Source organism: Chiloscyllium plagiosum, chromosome 21 (assembly GCF_004010195.1).
Source record: "Chiloscyllium plagiosum isolate BGI_BamShark_2017 chromosome 21, ASM401019v2, whole genome shotgun sequence".
NCBI classification, from domain to species: domain Eukaryota; kingdom Metazoa; phylum Chordata; class Chondrichthyes; order Orectolobiformes; family Hemiscylliidae; genus Chiloscyllium; species Chiloscyllium plagiosum.
The window spans coordinates 14,011,531-14,031,934 of NC_057730.1; the positions used below are offsets into that span (position 1 = coordinate 14,011,531).

General features: G+C 41.0%; 1 protein-coding gene across 2 annotated transcripts in view; it reads right to left on the minus strand.

Annotated features, from left to right (window-relative positions):
• Nucleotides 1-1,891: 1,891 nt before the first annotated feature.
• Nucleotides 1,892-20,404, minus strand: part of cpsf4 (cleavage and polyadenylation specific factor 4) — a 21,758-nt gene continuing 3,245 nt past the window's right edge. Inside the window, exons 2-8 of one of the 2 annotated variants that reach the window (XM_043711290.1) lie at nt 16,693-16,743; nt 15,113-15,265; nt 13,629-13,724; nt 12,903-12,996; nt 6,050-6,125; nt 4,867-5,040; nt 1,892-3,028 (exon numbers count right to left, since the gene is read on the minus strand). In XM_043711290.1, the coding sequence (XP_043567225.1) occupies nt 2,960-3,028; nt 4,867-5,040; nt 6,050-6,125; nt 12,903-12,996; nt 13,629-13,724; nt 15,113-15,265; nt 16,693-16,743 (713 nt within the window). In that variant the 3' untranslated portion in view covers nt 1,892-2,959. Of the gene's footprint in view, nt 3,029-4,866; nt 5,044-6,049; nt 6,126-12,902; nt 12,997-13,628; nt 13,725-15,112; nt 15,266-16,692; nt 16,744-20,404 lie in introns of both variants that reach the window. The other variant, XM_043711287.1, reaches the window with a different exon arrangement.

Consider the following 20,404-nt stretch of genomic DNA (forward strand, 5'->3'; position numbering starts at 1 on the left):
TTCTGCAGTGCATCCTGTGGATGTTTCATACTCAGTGGCAGTAGTGTGTATGATGAAGGGATTGAATTTTTAAGATGCTGGATGGACGTCGATAAAGCACCTGATTGGTGTCAAACTTTTAATATCGTTGGAGCTACATTCATCCCAGCAAATGAAGAATATTCCATCACACTGGTTTCTTTGAAAATGTGATGATATAATAAGAGGTAAATAGATTTCTTCATATTTCTAACTAAGAAAGCAGTCTCAGTGCTTGAAGATCCTGTCTATTAGAATTTCAATTGTTACAACCAGACCAGACCCCTTAAAATATTTTAAGGTAGCTTAGACCCTAACCTCTTTCTTATTTTAAAGGCAAATGTAAAGTGCTGTGATCCAGATGCAATTCCACTGGTCAAACTACTCATCATTAAGCAAAACAATTTAAACATCCCATAATTAAAATACAAAAGAAAAACTCAATAACTTAACTGCTTTAGAAAACTTGAGAATAATAGATACAGTAATTACTAATTAACTGTTCCAATATAGTAACATCCCCATGAACACACCACTTGGCAAAAAGGCAAATTTAGAAATCAGATTTTCTCACGTACAACACCTACAGTAAGGAAGAGAAACCCTAGCTTCTGGCTGTAACAGAGAGGGGGAAGACGTTTCTACTTTAGTAGCTTCTGCTGAATCTAAAAGCAAAAAAAAAAAACTAGAAATCGTGGTCTGAGAGAACTGGCCACAGCCACCCAGGCTGCTTCTATTGTTCCAACTTTTTTAAAAACACAAGCCCTCACAAGCTATTTACATTACCACAAAATACTCAATACCTCTCGTTCAATCTCCCTCAAATTAGAACAAAATACACCTCTTAAAGCCACAGTATCGTCACAAAATCCACTACCACATGGTCACTTTGAGTCATAGAGATCTACAGCACGGAAGCAGACCCGTCAGTCCAACTCGTCCATGCCGACCAGATATCCTAACCTAATCTAATCCCACTTGCCAGCACTTGGCCCATATCCTTCTAAACCCTTCCTATTCTTATACCCATTCAGATGCCTTTTAAATGTTGTAATTGCATCAGCCTCCGCCACTTCCTCTGGCAGCTCATTGCATGCACATACTGCCCTCTGTGTGAAAAAGTTGCCCCTTGGGTCCCTTTTAAACTTTTCCGCTCTCATCGTAAACCTATGCCCTCTAGTTCTGGATTTCCCCCACCCCAAGAAAAACACCCTATCCATACCCCTCATGATTTTATAAACCTATATAAAAGATCACCCCTCGGCCTCAGACGCTCCAGGGAAAACAGCCCCAGCCTATTCAGCCTCTCCCTGTAGCTCAAAGCCTCCAACCCTGGCAACATCTTGTAAATCTTTTCTGAACCCTTTCAAGTTTCACAACATCCTTCCGATAGGAGGGAGATCAGAATTGCACACGATGTTCCAAACGTGGCCTAACCAATGTCTTGTAAAAAGGAACAAAATAATCCAAGTGCTGTGTATGAGTACTTCTTTTTAAAAAGAAATGTCCACATCAGCTTTTCTGTTACATTCCTTTCTTATCCAACACACACTGGAATCAATCGAGTAAACATGTTACCTGTCACCATATGGAAGAGTTAACGTGCATATTTTCAACATTGTCAACATGTTACTTGGTGGCTCATTGTGCCTTCATCTGAATTTCTGCATTATGAAGAAAACTTTGACCCACATTTTCCCAATCATCTTAATTGAGGCCTCACGTTGCTTTGAGGAGCATCACTCAATTAAAAAAAAATACAAGAACCTTAAACAAAATCTTTGAAGCAATCCATTTCAAGAATTGAGAAATAGAAGGTAATACTATGAACATACTGGGAATGAGATTAAATAAGGACACAAAACAAGGCAGATTTTTGTTAAAAAATATTTATTAAATTGGATAAAAATGAACACTTGACAATCATAAGGTAATTTAGGTTTCAAGAGTAGAATTTCTGCAACTTTTATTGCATTTTTCTTCTGCCACAAAGCTAAAAGCTTCTTTCCTATAAAATGTGATAACGCACAGGGCAAATCAATAAGAAATCCTAGCAAGTAATTCTACATGACCTAAAGTAACCCTCATCATTCATTATTTTGCTAATCCAACAGACATATTTGTTTCCAAGTTTGATATCTAGCCAGGATTTTCTGTTGGCTTTCACATCAATGTGAGGTTGAGTGGCACAATGTATCAGGACACTATTCCTGTGCCTGGTGCAAATCCATTCATTGAAATATGACTAAGGATGTTCTCAGCTCCTTTCCTTACCACTTTTATATACATAAATCTCAAATGTCTAAATTCAGAGCATCTCAATAACAGCTCCGCTAGAGAAAAGGATCAGGCTTGTATTAAGACACTGAGACCAACCAAACTTATGGTTCTCTACAGAGAACAGCAGATCTGCTCAATGCTTTGAGTGGATGCTACCAGAATTGAGAGGTATGTCTGAAAAGGCCTCTAAAAACATTACAAACAGCTTCAGCTCAATACATGACTCAAAACTGCCCTCACAATTGGAGAAACAAAAAAAAGTAATTCGCAAATTGAGATATAAAGATCACAATCTAGCAATCTGCATTGTTCTCTCCCTCAGTTTCTTACCAATTAAATCCACTGTCAACTCTGTACTTACTTTCACTGAAAAAGTCGGAGCTGAAGGATATTAAAGGCTATGGCTGGAAACAGTACAAGTAGAAGCTATTCAAAGTAGCTTTTCTTCATGGTGTAGTGCTTCCTGACACCAAACTTTAAAACAGCGCACATATTTCAGTAACAAGTGTCACAATGTGCATAAAGGGGCTCGGGAGGTGAGGAGAAAAAAAGATAAATTAAGTTTTCCAACTCCCAACCCCATCCAAGAATAATGTACATTCCAATCAGGGCATCAATAGAACTGGAGAATTTTCCAATGTGTTGTTCACCAATTACTCTGCTACTGACCGCTAAGAAATGCCAAGTGTCCTTTGGTACATCGATTGGCATAATGTCCTTTCTCACCACACTGGAAAAAAAACAATTTATTTCAATATCAGAAATCGGCAGACTACAAAGTCAGTTATAGAATACAATAATAGCAGCACACGTAGGTCATCATTATTAGGTGTTAGATTCTGACAGAAGCACAATGAGAAAATTCACACTCCATTCTGTTTCTTGTAATTAATAAAGAAGCATTAACTAGGACAATACAGTTCATTTTGCACTGATCCAAGGACCAATATGCGATCAAATGATTTTTCCTTTCATAAGATATACCAGATATAATGCTGAAATATATTTTAAATGAAGTAAACGCATTTGAATGTTGATAATAAGTGTACTAGACTATATATAATAGGTGAAGTAAGAACCCATCACTACCAAATCATATGGGGTCAAAATATTCCAAACAATGGCAATTACAACGTCGATGTGACCAAATGCCCTCTGAAATGGTCTAGCAAGCCACTGAGTTGTATCAATCGCTATAAAATCTCAATGTAGAAGTGAAGCTGAATGGATCAGCAGGTATCTATCTGGGCACTGGAAATGACCTTTAGGTTCAAGGCAGCAGCTCACCACTACTTTCTCAAGGGCAACTAGGGACAAGCAATAAATGGTGGCCAACCAGCAACACCTATCTTCTGCAAGTGAATAAAATATCAGTGCCATGTGGTTAACTTCTGTTCCTATCTCTTGTTGGTTATATTCAATATACCAGACTTGTACTTCATAGATTATTTCCAAGTAAATTATCACTAATGACTTTTCAAACTTAATTGTCCCAATAGTCTGGAATAAAGTACCAGAGTGAATGACACTCATAACTCAAGTCAAAGCAGCTGGCTTTAACACAACCCATCCATCATCTTAAACATTCACTCACTCCACAACGGGGAGTAAAATGTACTTTGTACAAATGCATGCAGCAACTTGACAGATAAAGGCAGCAGATGAATGGGAACACCAACACCTGCAAGTTCTGCTCCAAGCCAGAGTCCACCCTGATTTATACAGTTCCGTCAGTGTAATCGGATCAAAAACATCGGATCAAAAACATGGAACTTATTGCCCAACAGCAATGTGGGCATACCTATACCAACTGGACTGAGGGCCAAACGTAACTGGATTTGTTTAGTTGGGAACATGGTCGCACGGACTAGCTGAATCGAAGGGTCTGTTTCCATGGTATATGACTCTGACCCAAAGAAGGGTTAGCATTATGTTCCAGAACAATTGACAACGGGTGATAAATGCTAGTCATTAAAAACAGAGGGTATGATTGCTTCATTAGGTGCATTCTCCTTAACATTGTCTCTACCAGAGTTTATTCATAGAATCCCTTCAGTGTGGAAACAGGCGATTCAGTCCAAAAGTCCATACCGATTCTCTGAAGAACATCCCACCCAGACCCACCCCCACCCTGTAATCCTGCATTTCCCATGGCTAACCCACCTAACCAACACATACCTGGACACCACAGGCAATTTAGCATGGCCAATCCACCTAACCTACACATCTTTGGACTGTGGGAGGAAATCAGATCACCCAGAGGAAACCCACACAGACACGGGGTGAAGATGCAAACAGTCGCCCAAAGCTGGAATTGAACCCAAGTCCCTGGCGCTGTGAGGAAGCAGTGCTAACCCCTCAGCCACTGTGCCCCCACCTAAAAATAATCAATCAACATTCTCCTCTCATAATGCTGGCTCTCCCTTGAATTTGCATTCTTGCAAAACGTCCTGATGAGTGCAAGATATGAAGCTTTGCTTTCAGCAATACACCCATGAGTAACTGAATCATCTTCACTTCTAAAATTATTTCTCAATGACAAAGAACCATCAAGTAGCTGGCATTCACCTTATAACACGTGACTTGCTCTAATGGTCTAGGGCCTCGATTCGACAATGTCTGAAATTGAGATTGTTGCACTGATCCACTTGATTGCGTGTTTGACTTCTGCTGCCCTACAATTATGTTGGTGCTAGGAATCTGTACCAGTGAGGATGACCGCTGAAGAAACGGAGTAAGACTCTGCTGTAAAGAGAGAAAAAAAACATATTGGCACAGGATTGCCTAAACTATGCGTCATGAGCTGATATGTAACTTGGTAATTTTTTAATATTTTTACCATGCTAAATTTAAAAAATCAAACTACACAAACTTAATTCTCAGTCATACTGGTGTATCTCCAGATTATAGCCTGAACCCATGACATTTAAGACAAGAGTGCTATCGTTACAGTCAGGTTGAAATTTCTAACCTCCTCTTTAATGATTTTTAAATCATACTATAGACAATTCAGTCATTCATGAATTTCTTCCTTCTCTGCGATTATCAGCAACACAAGAATTAAATTTGCTGCAGAATGATCTGTAGGTGCTGGTAATACCACACAACCATCCATTCTTCACCTCTTAGCTCTAACAGAATAGGCAGGCTACCTGAGCAATTGTCCAGGACCAGGCGATCTGGAATTAGGTCCCATCTGGTCCAGAAATCATAATAAGATGTTGTAATTACATCTCTGAACAGGCTGATAAGAAAATATCTATCTATTGTCCAGCTTTATTCTAGCCTTGCTCAACCCAATACTGTTTAAACTTTTGTTGTTTTAGCAGGAACAATAACTCATTCTGGCCAATGGTTAATGAAACCAGTATAATACTTACTGGGCCCTCTAAAATAGTGAAGTACAAAGATCATTTGGTGTCTTTTGCTCTGTATGATTTAGTTCAACACCATATATCTAGATACTGTCCTGTTAAGATGCAGTGGTAACACAGTTGACCCCAAGGACATACTATAGATGGAGAGTGGGAGCCGAAAGAATTTTGGTGGAGTTGGCATACATCTTTAATACCCAGGAAGGGAAAATAAAGCAACGCAACATAATTCAATCGCCTGAATAAATATCACTCTGCAAAGGCTGAGGACAGATTCTTCCAGATTCATAAGATATCCCAGCAATTAATGAATGGAAGAGAGAGTAGCGTAGCAAATAAATAATCTTGTAAAGGAATGGACCATAGCTGAGGCTCACCTTTTGAAGTATCTGTTGCTGTTGCTGCAACGGTGGTTGGTCAACACCAGTACCCATTGGCAGCTCAAAACGAGGACTGATAGGGAGAAAATAAAAGCAGTGTCATTCTCAACAAATCCCGAGAGCCACCTGCATGGAAGGCAAGCAATGAAAAAGGCCAACATTGAGATCCTGTGAAGTACTTTAATTAAGGTCAGTGCTTACTGACACCCAGGGCATATGCACTAGAGGGTGATGTGAGTCTGGAATGCACTGCCTGGGAGAATAGTTGAGGTAGGAAACTCTAACCTTTAAGAAGTGTTTCGATAAGCACTTGATATATCAGAACATTGGGCTGGACAGTGGGACTAGTTTAACTTTGTCACTGCAGACTCTTTATGTGCTGTATGATTCTAGAAGTGAAATCTTTCAAATATATTTAAATAAAAAATTATTAAGACCTTACAAATACTTATAAATGAAAAGAACAGAATGAAAGAGTATATTGCTGAATAGGAAAAAAAGAGTTAAACAAAGTAGAATTATCTTTAAAAGTCAGCTTTCTGTTTTGCACGTTCGCAATCTGAGAAAATCAGAGGTGAGGATGTACAGTTGACATTCGCAATAGGATCACTAGTGTCAGCAGACATATCAGTAATTAAATCAAAGCATAAAATCCGAATAAAAGGTTTATGGCTTCTTCCATTTCGGTTTAACATATGAAGGACACAGAGGTTCAATGGCACCTGCACTGACTTCTCAAATCGGGCATCATTACCTCGTGCCAATCTCTTGCTTTTGCCCCATTCCCTTGCACTTTGTTTAGATCCAAATAATCATCTAATAGCCTCTTGAATGTCTCAACTGAACCTACCTCCACCACAGTTTCAACAGTGCATTTCATATACTATCTAATCACTGAGTGAAAAAGATTTCCTTATCCCTTCTTGCTTCCTCTGAAAATCAATTTATATCCATGTCCTGACACAGAGTCTTCAAATAGAAAAGAAGCCACACGGCCCATTGAGTCTGTGTTGGTCAAAAACAACTACCTAACTATTCTAATGCCATTTCCCAGTGCTTGCCCCATAGTCTTGTGTGCCTCAGATATATCTATGCACCAGTCATTGATTCCTCCACCAATAAAAAAAAGTTCCTTCTTGTCTACACTCTCCCCTCAATTTTTGTACATCTCGATCATGTAGTTCTCTCAATCTCTTTTGCTTCAAGGAAGACAACCCCAACCTCCCAATCTCTCATCATAACTGAAAGTCTCCAGCCCAGGGAACATCCTGGTAAATCTCCTCTACACCCTTCACAGTTATTACATCATTCCTATAAACGTAGACTCTAGGACTGCACACAATATTCTAGCTATCTAACCAACATTTTATACAGTTCCAGCACAAGCTCCCGTCTCTTAAACTCTTGTGCCTCGGCTAATAAAAGTATCATATAATCATTTTATCTACCTGCCAGCTATCTGAAGGAACTGGTGAAACAAGCACACCAAGGTTCCTCTGACCCTTGATACTTCTCAGGATCCTACCATTTGTCATTTATTCCCTTACCTTCTTTGTCCTGTCCAAGTGCATCATCTCGCACTTACTGGATTAAATTCCATTTGCCACTCATCAGCCCACCAAGATCCTCCTGCAATATCTAAACTAATCTTCCTCACAATTTATCACTCCACCAATTTTCATATCATTTTATAATTATGGGGACAGATAGTATCCTTTGCAAGCTGGATATGGAGTCCTGCATGGTGTGTTGCTTGCCTGGTGCCAGGGTGCAGGGCATCTCTGACCAGCTTGAAAGGATATTGGAGTGGGAGGGAGAAGATCCAGATGTTGTGGTCCATGGTGGCACTAACAACATAGGCAAGGCTAGGAAGGAGGACCTGTTTGGGGATTATCAAGCATTAGGAAGGAAATGGAAGAACAGGTGCTCGAGGGTCCTAATCTCTGGATTACTGCTCCAGCCACATGCCAATTGGCATAGGGATAAGAAAATTAGGGAAGTAAACAGATAGCTAAGAGATTGATGTGGAAAAGAGGGATTCATGGGACATTAGCATTGGTGGGGGGGGGGGGGGGGGGGGGGGGGGAGGAATCTACCGATGGGACGGTCTCCACCTGGACCTATCTGGAACCAGTGTTCTAGTGAAAAGGATAAATAGGGTGGTCACTAGGACTTTAAACTTGTGAGTGGGGAAGGGAAAGGGAAAGCGACAGAGTATGGAATCAAGTAGAAAGATAAGCAGCAGGTTAACATGTACAAGGTTTGAGTTCAACACAGACTAGGAATGAAACAAAAAGGAAGGATAACTTAAGACGTAATACTAGAGATGTTGGAAGTCACGAGGATAAGAAAATTAATAAGGAGCTTCACCTGAATGCTTATAGTATTCGTAACAAAGTAGATAAATTAACGGCCCAAATCATCGTGAATGATTATGTTATGGTAGGCATCACAGAAATGTGGTTGCAGAGGGTTCAGGACAGTTAAACATCCAAGGATTTAAAACTTATCGAAAAGACAGGGAGGTGGGCAGATGAGGCAGGGTTCCCTTTTAGTTAAGAATGAAATTAAATCTATGGCACTGAATGACATACCGTCGGATGATGTGGAGTCTGTGTGGGTGGAGTTGAGGAACCACAAAGGTAAACAATCAAAATGGGAGTTATGTACAGACCTCCGAACAGTGGTCAGGACCAGGGGCGTAAGATGTACTGGAAAATAGGTAGGGCAAGTCAGAAAGGCAAGGTCACGGTGATCACGGGGACTTCAATATGGAAATACACTGGGTGAATAATGTTGCCGGTGGATGCAAAGAAAGGGAATTCATGGAATGCTTACAGGATGGCTTTTTGGAACAGCCTGTGATGGAGCCCACAAGGGAGCAGGATATTCTGGACTCAGCGCTATGTAATGAGCCAGACTTTATGAAAGATCTTAAAGTAAGGAGGCAGCAATCATAATATGGTAGAGTTCAGACTGCAGTTTGAAAGGGAGAAGGCAAAATTGGATGTAATGGTGTTCCAGTTAAGTAAAGGTAATTACAAGGGCATGAGAGAGGAACTGACGAAAATTGACTGGAAGCAGAGCCTCATGGGAAAGACATTACAGCAATAATGGCAGGAATTTCTGGGTGTAATTGAGGACAGTGCAAAGGTTCATCCCAAAGAAAAGAAAGATTCTCTAGCGGGGTGAAAATGTGTTGCTGGAAAAGCACAGCAGGTCAGGCAGCATCCAAGGGGGAGAATTGACATTTCGGGCATGAGCCTTTCTTCAGGAATGAGGAAAGTGTGTCCAGCAGGCTAAGATAAAAGGTAGGGAGGAGGGACTTGGGGGAGGGGCGTCGGAAATGTGATAGGTGGAAAGAGGTCAAGGTGAGGGTGATAGGTCAGACTGGGGTGGGGGCGGAGAGGTGAGGAAGAAGATTGCAGGTTAGGAAGGCGGTGCTGAATTCGATGGATTTGACTGAGACAAGGTGGGGGGGGGAGGAATGAGGAAACTGGTGAAATCCGAGTTCATCCCTTGTGGTTGGAGGTTCCTAGGCGGAAGATGAGGTGCTCTTCCTCCAACCGTCGTGTTGTTGTTGTCTGGCGATGGAGGAGTCCAAAGACTTGCATATTCTTGGTGGAGTGGGAGGGGGAGTTGAAGTGTTGAGCCACGGGGTGGTTAGGTTGGTTTGTCCGGGTGTCCCAGAGGTGTTCTCTGAAACGTTCCGCAAGTAGGCGGCCTGTCTCCCCAATATAGAGGAGGCCACATCGGGTGCAGCGGATGCAATAAATGATGTGTGTGGAGGTGCAGGTGAATTTGTGGCGGATATGGAAGGATCCCTAGGGCCTTGGAGGGAAGTAAGGGGGGAGGTTAGACAGCCATGACTGACAAAGGAAGTCAGGAAATGTATCAAAAAAAAGAGACAGCTTATAAAGTGGCCAAGAGCACTCGGAAATCAGAAGATTGGGAAGACTACAAAAACAAACAGAGGATAACAAAGAGAGAAATAAAGAAGGAGGGGATCAAACATGAAGGTAGGCGAGCCAATAATATTAGAAATGACAGTAAAAGTTTCTTTCAATACATAAGAAACAAACGAGAAGCGAAAGTAGACATGGGGCCGCTCCAAATTGATGCTGGAAGGCTAGTGCTGGGAGATAAGGAAATAGCTGAAGAACTTAAGTACTTTGCGCAGCCTACACAGTGGAAGACATGAGTAATATCCCAACAAATAATGAGAGTTGGGGGCAGAGTTGAACATGATTGCCATTACAAAGGAGAAAGTGCTAGAAAAGCTAAAAGGTCTAAAAATTGATAAATCTCTGACATTCTAGAATTCTGAGGGAAGTGCCTGAGGAAATAGCAGAGGCATTAATTGTGATCTTTCAAAAGTCACTGAAACCAGGGAAAGTCCCAGATGATTAGAAAATCTCTGTTGTGACCCTCTTGTTCAAGAAAGGATCAAGACAAAAGATGGAAAACTATAGGCCGAATAACCTAACCTCAGTTGTTGGTAAAATTCTAGCATCCATCGTTAAGGATGCGATTTCTAAATTCTTGGAAGTGCAGGGTCGGATTAGAACAAGTTAGCATGGATTTATTAAGGGGAAGTCATGCCTGACAAACCTGTTAGAATTCTTTGAAGAGCTAACAAGTAAGTTAGACCTGGGAAAGCCAGTGGATGTTATCTATCTAGACTTCCAAAAGGCCTTTGATAAGGTGCCTCACGGGAGGTTGCTGAGTAAGGTGAGGGCTCATAGTGTTCGAGGTGAATTACTGGCAAGGATTGAGGGTGGCCATCTGACAGAAGGTAGAGAGTTGGGATAAAAGGTTCTTTTTTGGAATGGCAGCTAGTACAAGTGGTGTCCCGCAGGGTTCTGTGTTGGGGCTGCAGTTGTTCAATTGATATATTAATAATCTGGATGAAGGGACTGGAGGCATTCTGGCGAAGTTTGATGATGACATGAAGTTAGGTGGACAGACAGGTAGTTCTGAGGTGGTGGGAAGGCTGCGAAAGATTTAGGCAGTTTAGGAGAGTGGTCCAGGATATGGCTGATGAACTTCAACTTGAGCAAATGTGAGGTCTTGCACTTTGGAAAAAAGAATACAGGCATGGATTATTTTCTAAACAGTGAGAAAATTCATAAGCCAAAGTACAAAGGGACCTGGGAGTGCTAGTCCAGGATTCTCTAAAGGTTAACTTGCAGGTTGAGTCAGTGATTAAGAAAGCGAATATAATGTTGTCATTTATCTCAATAGAGTTGGAATATAAAAGCAGCAACGTGCTTCTGAGACTTTATAAAGCTCCAGTTAGGCCCCATTTAGAATACTGTGTCCAATTTAGGACCTCACACCTCAGGAAGGATGTACTGGCACTGGAGCGTGTCCAGCGGAGATTCACACGGATGATCGTTGGAATGGTAAATCTAACATACGATGAACAGTTGAGGATCCTGGGATTGTATTCATTAGAGTTTAGAAGGTTGAGGTGAGATCTAATAGAAACTTACAAGATAATGCATGGCTTAGAAAGAATGGACACTGGGAAGTTGTTTCCATTAGGCAGGAAGACTAGGACCCATGGGCACAGCCTTAGAATTAGAGAACGGAAATGAGGAGACAATTCTTCAGCCAGAGAGTGGTGGGCCTGTGGAATTCATTGCCCAGGAACACAGTGGAGGCCGGGTCTTTAAATATCTTCAAATAGAGATTGATAATTTCTTGAAATCGCAAGGAATTAAGGGCCACAGGAAAGTGTGCGGGTAAGAGGAGTTCAAATGCCCATTAGCCATGATTAAATGGCAGAGTGGACTTCATGGGCCAAATGGCCTTACTTCCACTCCTATGTCTTATGCTCTTATGGTCATTTGCAAACTTACTGATCAATCCTCTTACATCCAAGACTAAACCATTTATAAAGTTGCCATAGTCCCCCAAGGACCATAGGGTTAATCTCTTCTCAGAGACAACTGGGGACTAGTTTAACCAGACTCTTGTTTTTGCTCCTTTTACAAGTAGAACAGTTTCACCTGAACTACTTTACTGAGCCCACTCATTGAAGCAAAATACGTGACTCACAGAACTCTGACTTCATAGCACACCATTAACAATGAAAGCCCTGCTTAAGCATCTTATTCAGGCACCCATTGATCTGGAGTGTAAACACTGCCTGCAATTAATTAAAAATACATAGAAGCTACTCAACCCTGAAGTGCACTCTGTTAATCATTTTAGATCATGGCAATTTGTGCCTCAAGTCCATTTCCCTTCCTCAGATCTTTATTACCCTTACATAGCAAAAGTCCAGTGCTGTCTCTCTTGAATTTCAAATGACTCCAAATACACTCAGTATTTTGGTGCATATGATTTCCAATGCCTTTCACGTGGACAAAATTCTGCCTAATTTCAGTCCGTTGTGGCTCAGCTTAAATTTGAAGAGTATGCCTTGTTCTGTATCTCTTCTGATGAAGTAACCGTTCCATTTCCATCCACTGAAACTAATTACCATTTCAAGATTTTCTTCAGATTTCTTCTCAACCTTAGAGAAAGTATTGCTCAATAAAATTATATAGGTTTTACAAATTGATTTGGCAACCTTAAAAGGCATCTACAATGTTAAGTAGTGAATGGCCACAACATGCAATCAATACTGTGCGTGTAGGTGGCACAGAAAGTTATATACCCATTGTGTAATACTGCATGACAACTCTAACATTGGCTGAACACACACCTAATGAAGAACATGTACATGATTTCTGGTATCATTATTGTATGGAAGCAAGGTGGACATCATATTTGATCCAAGAGAATGGCAGAACTAATGGCCTGCTCTCATTCCAGTGTCCCTATCTCACTGTGTACTTACTGCATAAATTTACAGCTGGGGCCTTCGGGACAGAATCCTACCAGATAGTTAACACAGATGACTCGCCGTGTGTGTCGGTGCCTGCACAGGGGACCTATAACAAAACAAGATTCAAGGTCAGTAATCGACTAAAGTTGTAATTCAGCAAATAACAATCACATACCCATGGCACCACACGATTCAATTGAGTTAATCACAAAGGGTCTGACTGATCTTAGCTGTACACAACTCCACCTGCTTTAAAGAATTATTACTAAACTTTAAAACTTCTGTTCTAAAACAACTCATGTTGGTGAGGAACACTTACAAAATTTCTCTCATTTGGACAACGCACAAGTTAACAAAAGCAAAATAAAGATGCACTCACCCAACACTGACAGAAATCTCAACTTTAAAACTTCACTCAGCGCAGTTTTGGAAGGCCAATCTTGGGCACAGTGGGAGTTGTGCCACTATAATTGCCCCTTGATTAAGGAGGCAGAAGGTAGTTTTTTTAAAAAAAATCACGATATTTTGGATCACCATTGAGTGCCTCCTAGTGAATATTCCTGCATCAACAGCAGGTTCAACCCAGACCAAGTGCCCAATGGGCCACAACTCATTCCCAGATTGGGATTGTACAAAGTGACCTGCTGCCAGGTCTCTGCCAATATCCCGCAAGAAAGTCGTTGTGAGAGAAAACCAAAGGCATCTAATTCATCCATTTTTCCACAGCTCACTGCTTACCATGTTTACAAAATCCTCGGTCATACCAGGGGCAGTCTTTGATTTTGGACTCAGGGTCAATGTGTAGAAATGGACATTCCTTATTACTACATTCTCCTACAGAAACAAAAGGAAGAAATGAAACACAGACCACAAGGAGAAAGCAGCAACCAAAATACCCACAGGTTCTTTTCTCCCCCTCAATATGCAGGCTTTACTTGGATCCTTTTGTCTTGATGCTGTACCAAAATCCATTACCTTCAAATAATTCAGGAACCAATCCATTTCCTTTCTGAATACTTCATCTGAACTAAGTGACCTCAGGCTGGTGACAGTTTATTCCCAAACTTAACTCAAGGGTATAAAGAAATTAGATTTTAAACCAAATCCAGCTCAGTTTCAATGAGATGAACTGTTTCAGGGGACAGATGATGTCAAAAGCATAAGAACAGCTTCACTATTTGCGACATGCCCAAACAGTAAACTCCTTCCTGATGAGGAAGCAGATGGGCTCAAATTAAAAAGCCTACAAAATCAAAATGCATGTGCTGCAAACTCTCAGTATCTTCTAACTCAAAGGTCAGCTGAAACTTCAAGCAACGAGAGTTCCCTCCAACTCTTCACCAACCTTGGTACATTTCCTGCTCCCAATAAAATCCACAATACTGCCTGAAAAGAAACAAAGCAGCTAATGATATTCTTAAACCTTAAATACTATAGAAAACAATATACAGCTCTACTATGTAGGAAAACTGTGGTGTACTGTTAAAGTCCTATCTCAGTAGAGTCATAGAGATGTACAGCACGGAAACAGACCCTTTGGTCCAACTTGTCCGTGCTGACCAGAAATCCTAAATTAATCTAGTCCCATTTGCCAGCATTTGGCCTACATCGCTCCAAATGCTTTCTATTCACATACCCATCCAGATGCCTTTTAAATGTCATAGTTGTACCCACCTTCACCATTTCCTCTGGTAGCTCGTTCCATACACTCACCACCCTCTGCATGAAAAGGTTGCCCCTTAGGTCCCTTTTAAATCTTTTCCCCTCACTTAAATCTCTGCCTTCTAGTTTGGGACTCTCCTACCCTGGGCAAAAAATCTTGGCTATTTATTCTATTTGTGCCCCTCATGATTTTATAAACCACTATAAGGTCACCCCTCAGCACCAATGCTCCAGGGAAAGTAGCCACAGCCTATTCAACCTCTCCCTATAGCTCAAATTCTCCAACTCTGGCAACATCTTTGTAAATCTTTTCTGCACCCTTTCAAGATTAACAACATCAGTATACTTTGAACCTTGGTGGGAGGTGAATGTAGTGGTAGAATTAAAGTGATTGTGAGTTAGCAGAGAGGAAATGGTGCCTCTTCCCCCTGCACTCTGCAAGGGGAAAGAGTAGGTTAACCACTCTGCTATAACTGGGGATACAAAGCCTGGTCGTTCCCAACCCCAATTGTGATCAGTCATCTGGGTTGGTGTGGAAACTACAAACAGGGAGCACTCACCAAATTTGGAATAGAAATAGCACTCAGGCATCTTGGTCATGTCATACTCGTGTAAGAATTCACACTGATCTCCTTTCTTGCAGAGGCCCCTCAGCCAGTGTTTGCACACCACTGTCTTCTCACCGCTGATGTGACGAAAAGGGCACATCCCACCTACACAACAAAAGCAGATTCAATCACCAGATCAGTTCCTCCTCACCAGGGCCCTTCACAGCTTTCTGATGAGGAAAGGACGCAGCGTGGATAGACAGGGATTTTGCATAAGTAGACTTCTGGTGCACAGGAAAAATCGATTTACGTTTCACTTAAAGAGCAGCAAATTTCACATGATAAAACAAATGATACCCGCTCGATACAAAGAAAGAAATCCTCTCTCCCTGTGTGGGCACATTGCACTACTGGAGTTGGCTATAAGCTAGGAGAGAAAGCCCTTAATTGGAAAGACAGGAATTTGAATTGAATTAGCGTGTGACTTTCTTTCAGTCCCTGGTGAAATATCTGGGACCCCCACACCCCTGAAACCACAGAGATAAAGAAAGCTCTAAACTGGAATTGACAAGCGTAGGTCAATGGTCCTGACTCACTAACTCTCAGTGGTAACAGATTTATTCAATTATCATGAAAAAGAAATAGTCTGAGAAAGTGTGCCACACGTTGTTCACTTCTGGGCACCTTATTAAAGCCTTGATGCGAGTTCAGAGGAGATTTACTGGAATAATACAAGGAATGGGGGATTTTAGATGAGGAAGAACAAGAGAGATTGTGATTATTCTCATTGGAGCAGAGAAGGTGCAGAGATAACCTTAATGAAGTGAGCAAAATTATGGACAGTTTTGACAGGGTCGAAAAGAATATTCTGTTTCCACTAGGTGGTATGTCAGTAACTAGGGATCACAATTTCCAGATTGTCAACGAGAGAGCTAGGTATGGGATACGGAGAAACTTCAGAGTGGTTAAGATTTGGAATGCCCTGCCTGGGAGAGTAGTGGAGGCGGATTCCATAGGAGGTTTCAAAGAGTGTGGAATATATATTTGAAAGTGATCAATTCAGAGGGCTATGGAAATAGAGCTGGAGAATGGGACTAGCTGGCTTGCTCTCTCAGGAGCCAGTACAGACACAATGGGTTCAATGGCTTCCCCCTGTACTGTAAAATTCTATAATTCTACTATATTTTCTTCCCTTCCTCACCTCATCCCACTAGCTCTCTTTGTCCAAAAAGTTATGTAACAGAAAAGACTGACTTCTGAGCTGTTCTCAGACTTCTGTCCGTGTACTACTTAGCCAGGCACCAGCACATAAGCGTTATCAGAGGAACTGACTTCATGGAAAGGCAACTTGCTTCTTACTTCCTCTGTCATTGTCAAGAGACACAAACATAGGGGAGATATTGGGAAGGAGACTTCAGGAACTCTCTTCCCAACACGAATACTTCATGCATGATTCAAAATGATGTCAAAAAGCAAAAGTAGCATCTGAATGCATCAGTGGTAAGAGCTCTACTTAATAAACAGATCAGAACATCACTATAATGAGCAAAAACAGGAAAAACAACAGCATATTGACACTAGAAATAGCTCACCCTTTCCACATGATGCTCTCAGAAAGAATTCACAGACCGCTGCCCCAGATTCTGAGGGAAAAAATAAACACATTAAAAGACCACTCATTTCAAAAAATTGCATTTACAGTTATGTAGATTGAGGCCCTCATTTGAATTTTACGACACATTTCACTGGAACAGGAGACGACCATTCGGCCCCTTGTGTCAATCAACAAACCAGGGCTGATGTGTGACCCAAGTGCACAAAACCCACCTCTGGTCCATCTTGCTCAATAACTTTGATCAATAAAAATCTACCAAATCTGAATTTAAAACTGATCTGGCATCAACTGCCATTTACAAAAGTGATTCAAACATCACTGCGTATAGATGTGTTTCCTTAACTTCATTCAAAAAAGTCCTGACAAACACTTAAGCCATGTCCTAGGCCGCACAGCAAGCAAATATAGCTTCTCTGCTGCCTGATAGTTAGTTATTCCCCCACTCTTGTATGAACACAAGGGTTCTGAATGAATTGTGTTTTGGCAATCTCAAACTGTTCCCAAGATAGCACTAGTACAAAACACACAAACTACTCATATGGACAGTTTCCCCTCTCCAAAAAACAAATAGTTTGGGCACATGGTGTCCAGTGATTGAACAGGTGTGAGAATGATCATGAGAGTTTAGAACGGCTATTAATATTGGTGTAGCAAATACTGCGTTTATGTACATTTTAATGTGGGGAAGGAGGGTGAGGGGGGAAGGAGGGTGGGGGGGGAATCAATGGGCCCTTCTTCTTGGTGCCTCATAAAACAATGAACAGTATAGCACAGGAACAGACCCTTCAGCCCACAATGTTGTGCTGAACATGATGCCAAATTAAACTAATCCTTCTGCCTGGCCTTGGTCCATATCCCCCCATTCATTGCATATTCATGCACTTGTCTAAACATCTCTTAAATGCCCCTATTGTGTCTGCCTCCACCACCACCCCTGGCACTGCATTCCATACTCCCACCATTCTCTGGGTTATAAACTTGCCCCTCACATCTCCTTTGAATTTTGCCCGCTCACCTTAAATGCATACCCCCTAGTATTACATATTTCAACTCTGGGAAAAAGATTCTGACCATCAACCTTGTCTCTGCATATCATAATTTAAATAGACTTCTGTCAAGGCTCCTCTCTGCCTCTGCTGCTCAACATAAAACAACCTCAATTTTTCTAGCCTCTCCTTACAGCTCATACCCTCTAATGCATCCTGGTAAACCTTTTCTGCACCCTCTCCAAAACCTCCACATCCTTCCTGTAGTGTGTAACCAGAATTGAACACAATACTCTAAGTGTGGCCTAACCAAAGTCTTTTAAAGCTGCAACATGACATCCTGATTCTTGTACTCAATTCCCTGACCAATAAAGGCAAGCATGCCATAGGCCTTCTTTATCACCCTATCTACTTGCATGACCACTTTCAGGGAGCTATGGATTTGAAACCCAAGATCCTTCTGTACATCAATGCTGTTCAGGGTCCTATCATTAACAGTATACTTTTCCTTAACATTTGATCTCCTAAAGTGCAGCACCTCACACTTGGATTAAACTCCATCTGCCATTTCTCCGCTCATATCTGCAACTGATCGATATTCCGCTGTATCCTTTGACAATCTTCTAACACTATCCACACCTCCATTGATCTTTGTATCATCTACAAACGTACTAACCCACCCACATTTTCATTTAAGTCATTTATATATGTCACAAACAGCGGAAGTCCCAGTATGGATTGCCGCAGAACCCCACAAGTCACAGATTTCTAACCGGAAAAACACCCTTCTCCCACCACCTTCTGTGTAGTTTGGTGTTTTTTGGTTGGTCTAGACATGGTGGGCTGAAGGACTTGTTTCTATGCTGTATGATTCAATGACTTTGTTGTGGTTGTTGCAGGTCAATCGACTCAGTTCCAGCACATCCCTGCAGGAGTTCCTCAGGGTGCTGTCCTATGCCTAACCATCTTCAGCTGCTTCTTCATTAACCTTCCCTCCATCATAAAACAGAAGTGGGGATGTTTGCTGATAATGTTCAGAAACATTCTCAGCCTCTCAGTAACTGAAACAGCGTGACAATATCAGGCTTGGGCTGAGAACTGGCAAGTAACATTTGCACCATACATGTGTCAGGACACAACCATGCTGAATAAGAGAGAATCTAACTATCGCCCCTTGACATTCAATGGCAGTGGGATCACTAAATCCCTTACAAAAAACATTCTGGGGGAGTTGGTGTTAGACCTGAAACTCAACTTGGTTAACTATATTGAAACTGTGGCTACAGAGCAGGTCAGAGGCTGAGATTCCTACAGAGAGCAACTCACCTTCTGACTCCACAAAGTCTGTCCATAATCTGCAAGGGCTAGGGTTAGGGACCCCTCCAAGCCACTCACCATTCTGACTTGAAAATATATCACTGTTCGTTCTGTGTCACTGGATCAAAATCTAACATTCTCAATATACCATAAGGACACCCTCAATAGGGGGCTTCACTGCCACACTCTCCAGGAAAATTCGGGATGAGCAAAGGCCTTGTGAATGGTGCTCACATCACATTAACGGATAAAAAGAGAAAAATAATATTTTTACAAACATTGTTGGCAGTTCCTCAATTAATATGCAGTCTACTTTATAAGTCATGCTTCATGTAAGTGAAACGGTTTGCATAGATTTTATTAACAGTAATTAGGAATTCCATGATATATTAAGCACAAGGTTTTGCCTGACTTGTTTATATTTTAGGGCAGACCTTTCCTTTGCATATCAACTATAAAAAAAATTACAAACAAAAGGAAGCTGCTACCTGTTCAAAACAAAGAAGAAAAAGGAATAGTATACAATAAAAATGAGCAAGAGGGCAAAAGTAAAAGAGTGGAGTAGAAAAGGAAGACAACAAACCCATCGTGATGGCTCATTGGGGTTTTGTATTTTAGACTGACTCAGGTTTTGTATTAAAGACTGTCTCAAGTTATGTCATTCAGACTGTCTCAGTTTATGTAATTTAGACTGTCTCAGGTTTTGTCATTTAGACTGTCTCAGGTTTTGTATTAAAGACTGTCTCAAGTTATGTCATTCAGACTGTCTCAGTTTATGTAATTTAGACTGTCTCAGGTTTTGTCATTTAGACTGTCTCAGGTTTTGTATTAAAGACTGTCTCAAGTTATGTCATTCAGACTGTCTCAGTTTATGTAATTTAGACTGTCTCAGGTTTTGTCATTTAGACTGTCTCAGGTTTTGTATTAAAGACTGTCTCAAGTTATGTCATTCAGACTGTCTCAGTTTATGTAATTTAGACTGTCTCAGGTTTTGTCATTTAGACTGTCTCAGGTTTTGTATTAAAGACTGTCTCAAGTTATGTCATTCAGACTGTCTCAGTTTATGTAATTTAGACTGTCTCAGGTTTTGTCATTTAGACTGTCTCAGGTTTTGTATTAAAGACTGTCTCAAGTTATGTCATTCAGACTGTCTCAGTTTATGTAATTTAGACTGTCTCAGGTTTTGTCATTTAGACTGTCTCAGGTTTTGCATTTTAGACTTACTCAGGTTTTGTCATTTAGACTGTCTGAGATTTTGTAATTTAGACTGTCTTAGTTTTTTATTTTAGACTTTCGCAGGTTTTGACATTTAGGTTGTCTCAGGTTATGTCATTTAGTCTATCTCAGGTTTTGTAATTTGGACTGTCTCAGGTTTAGTCATTTAGA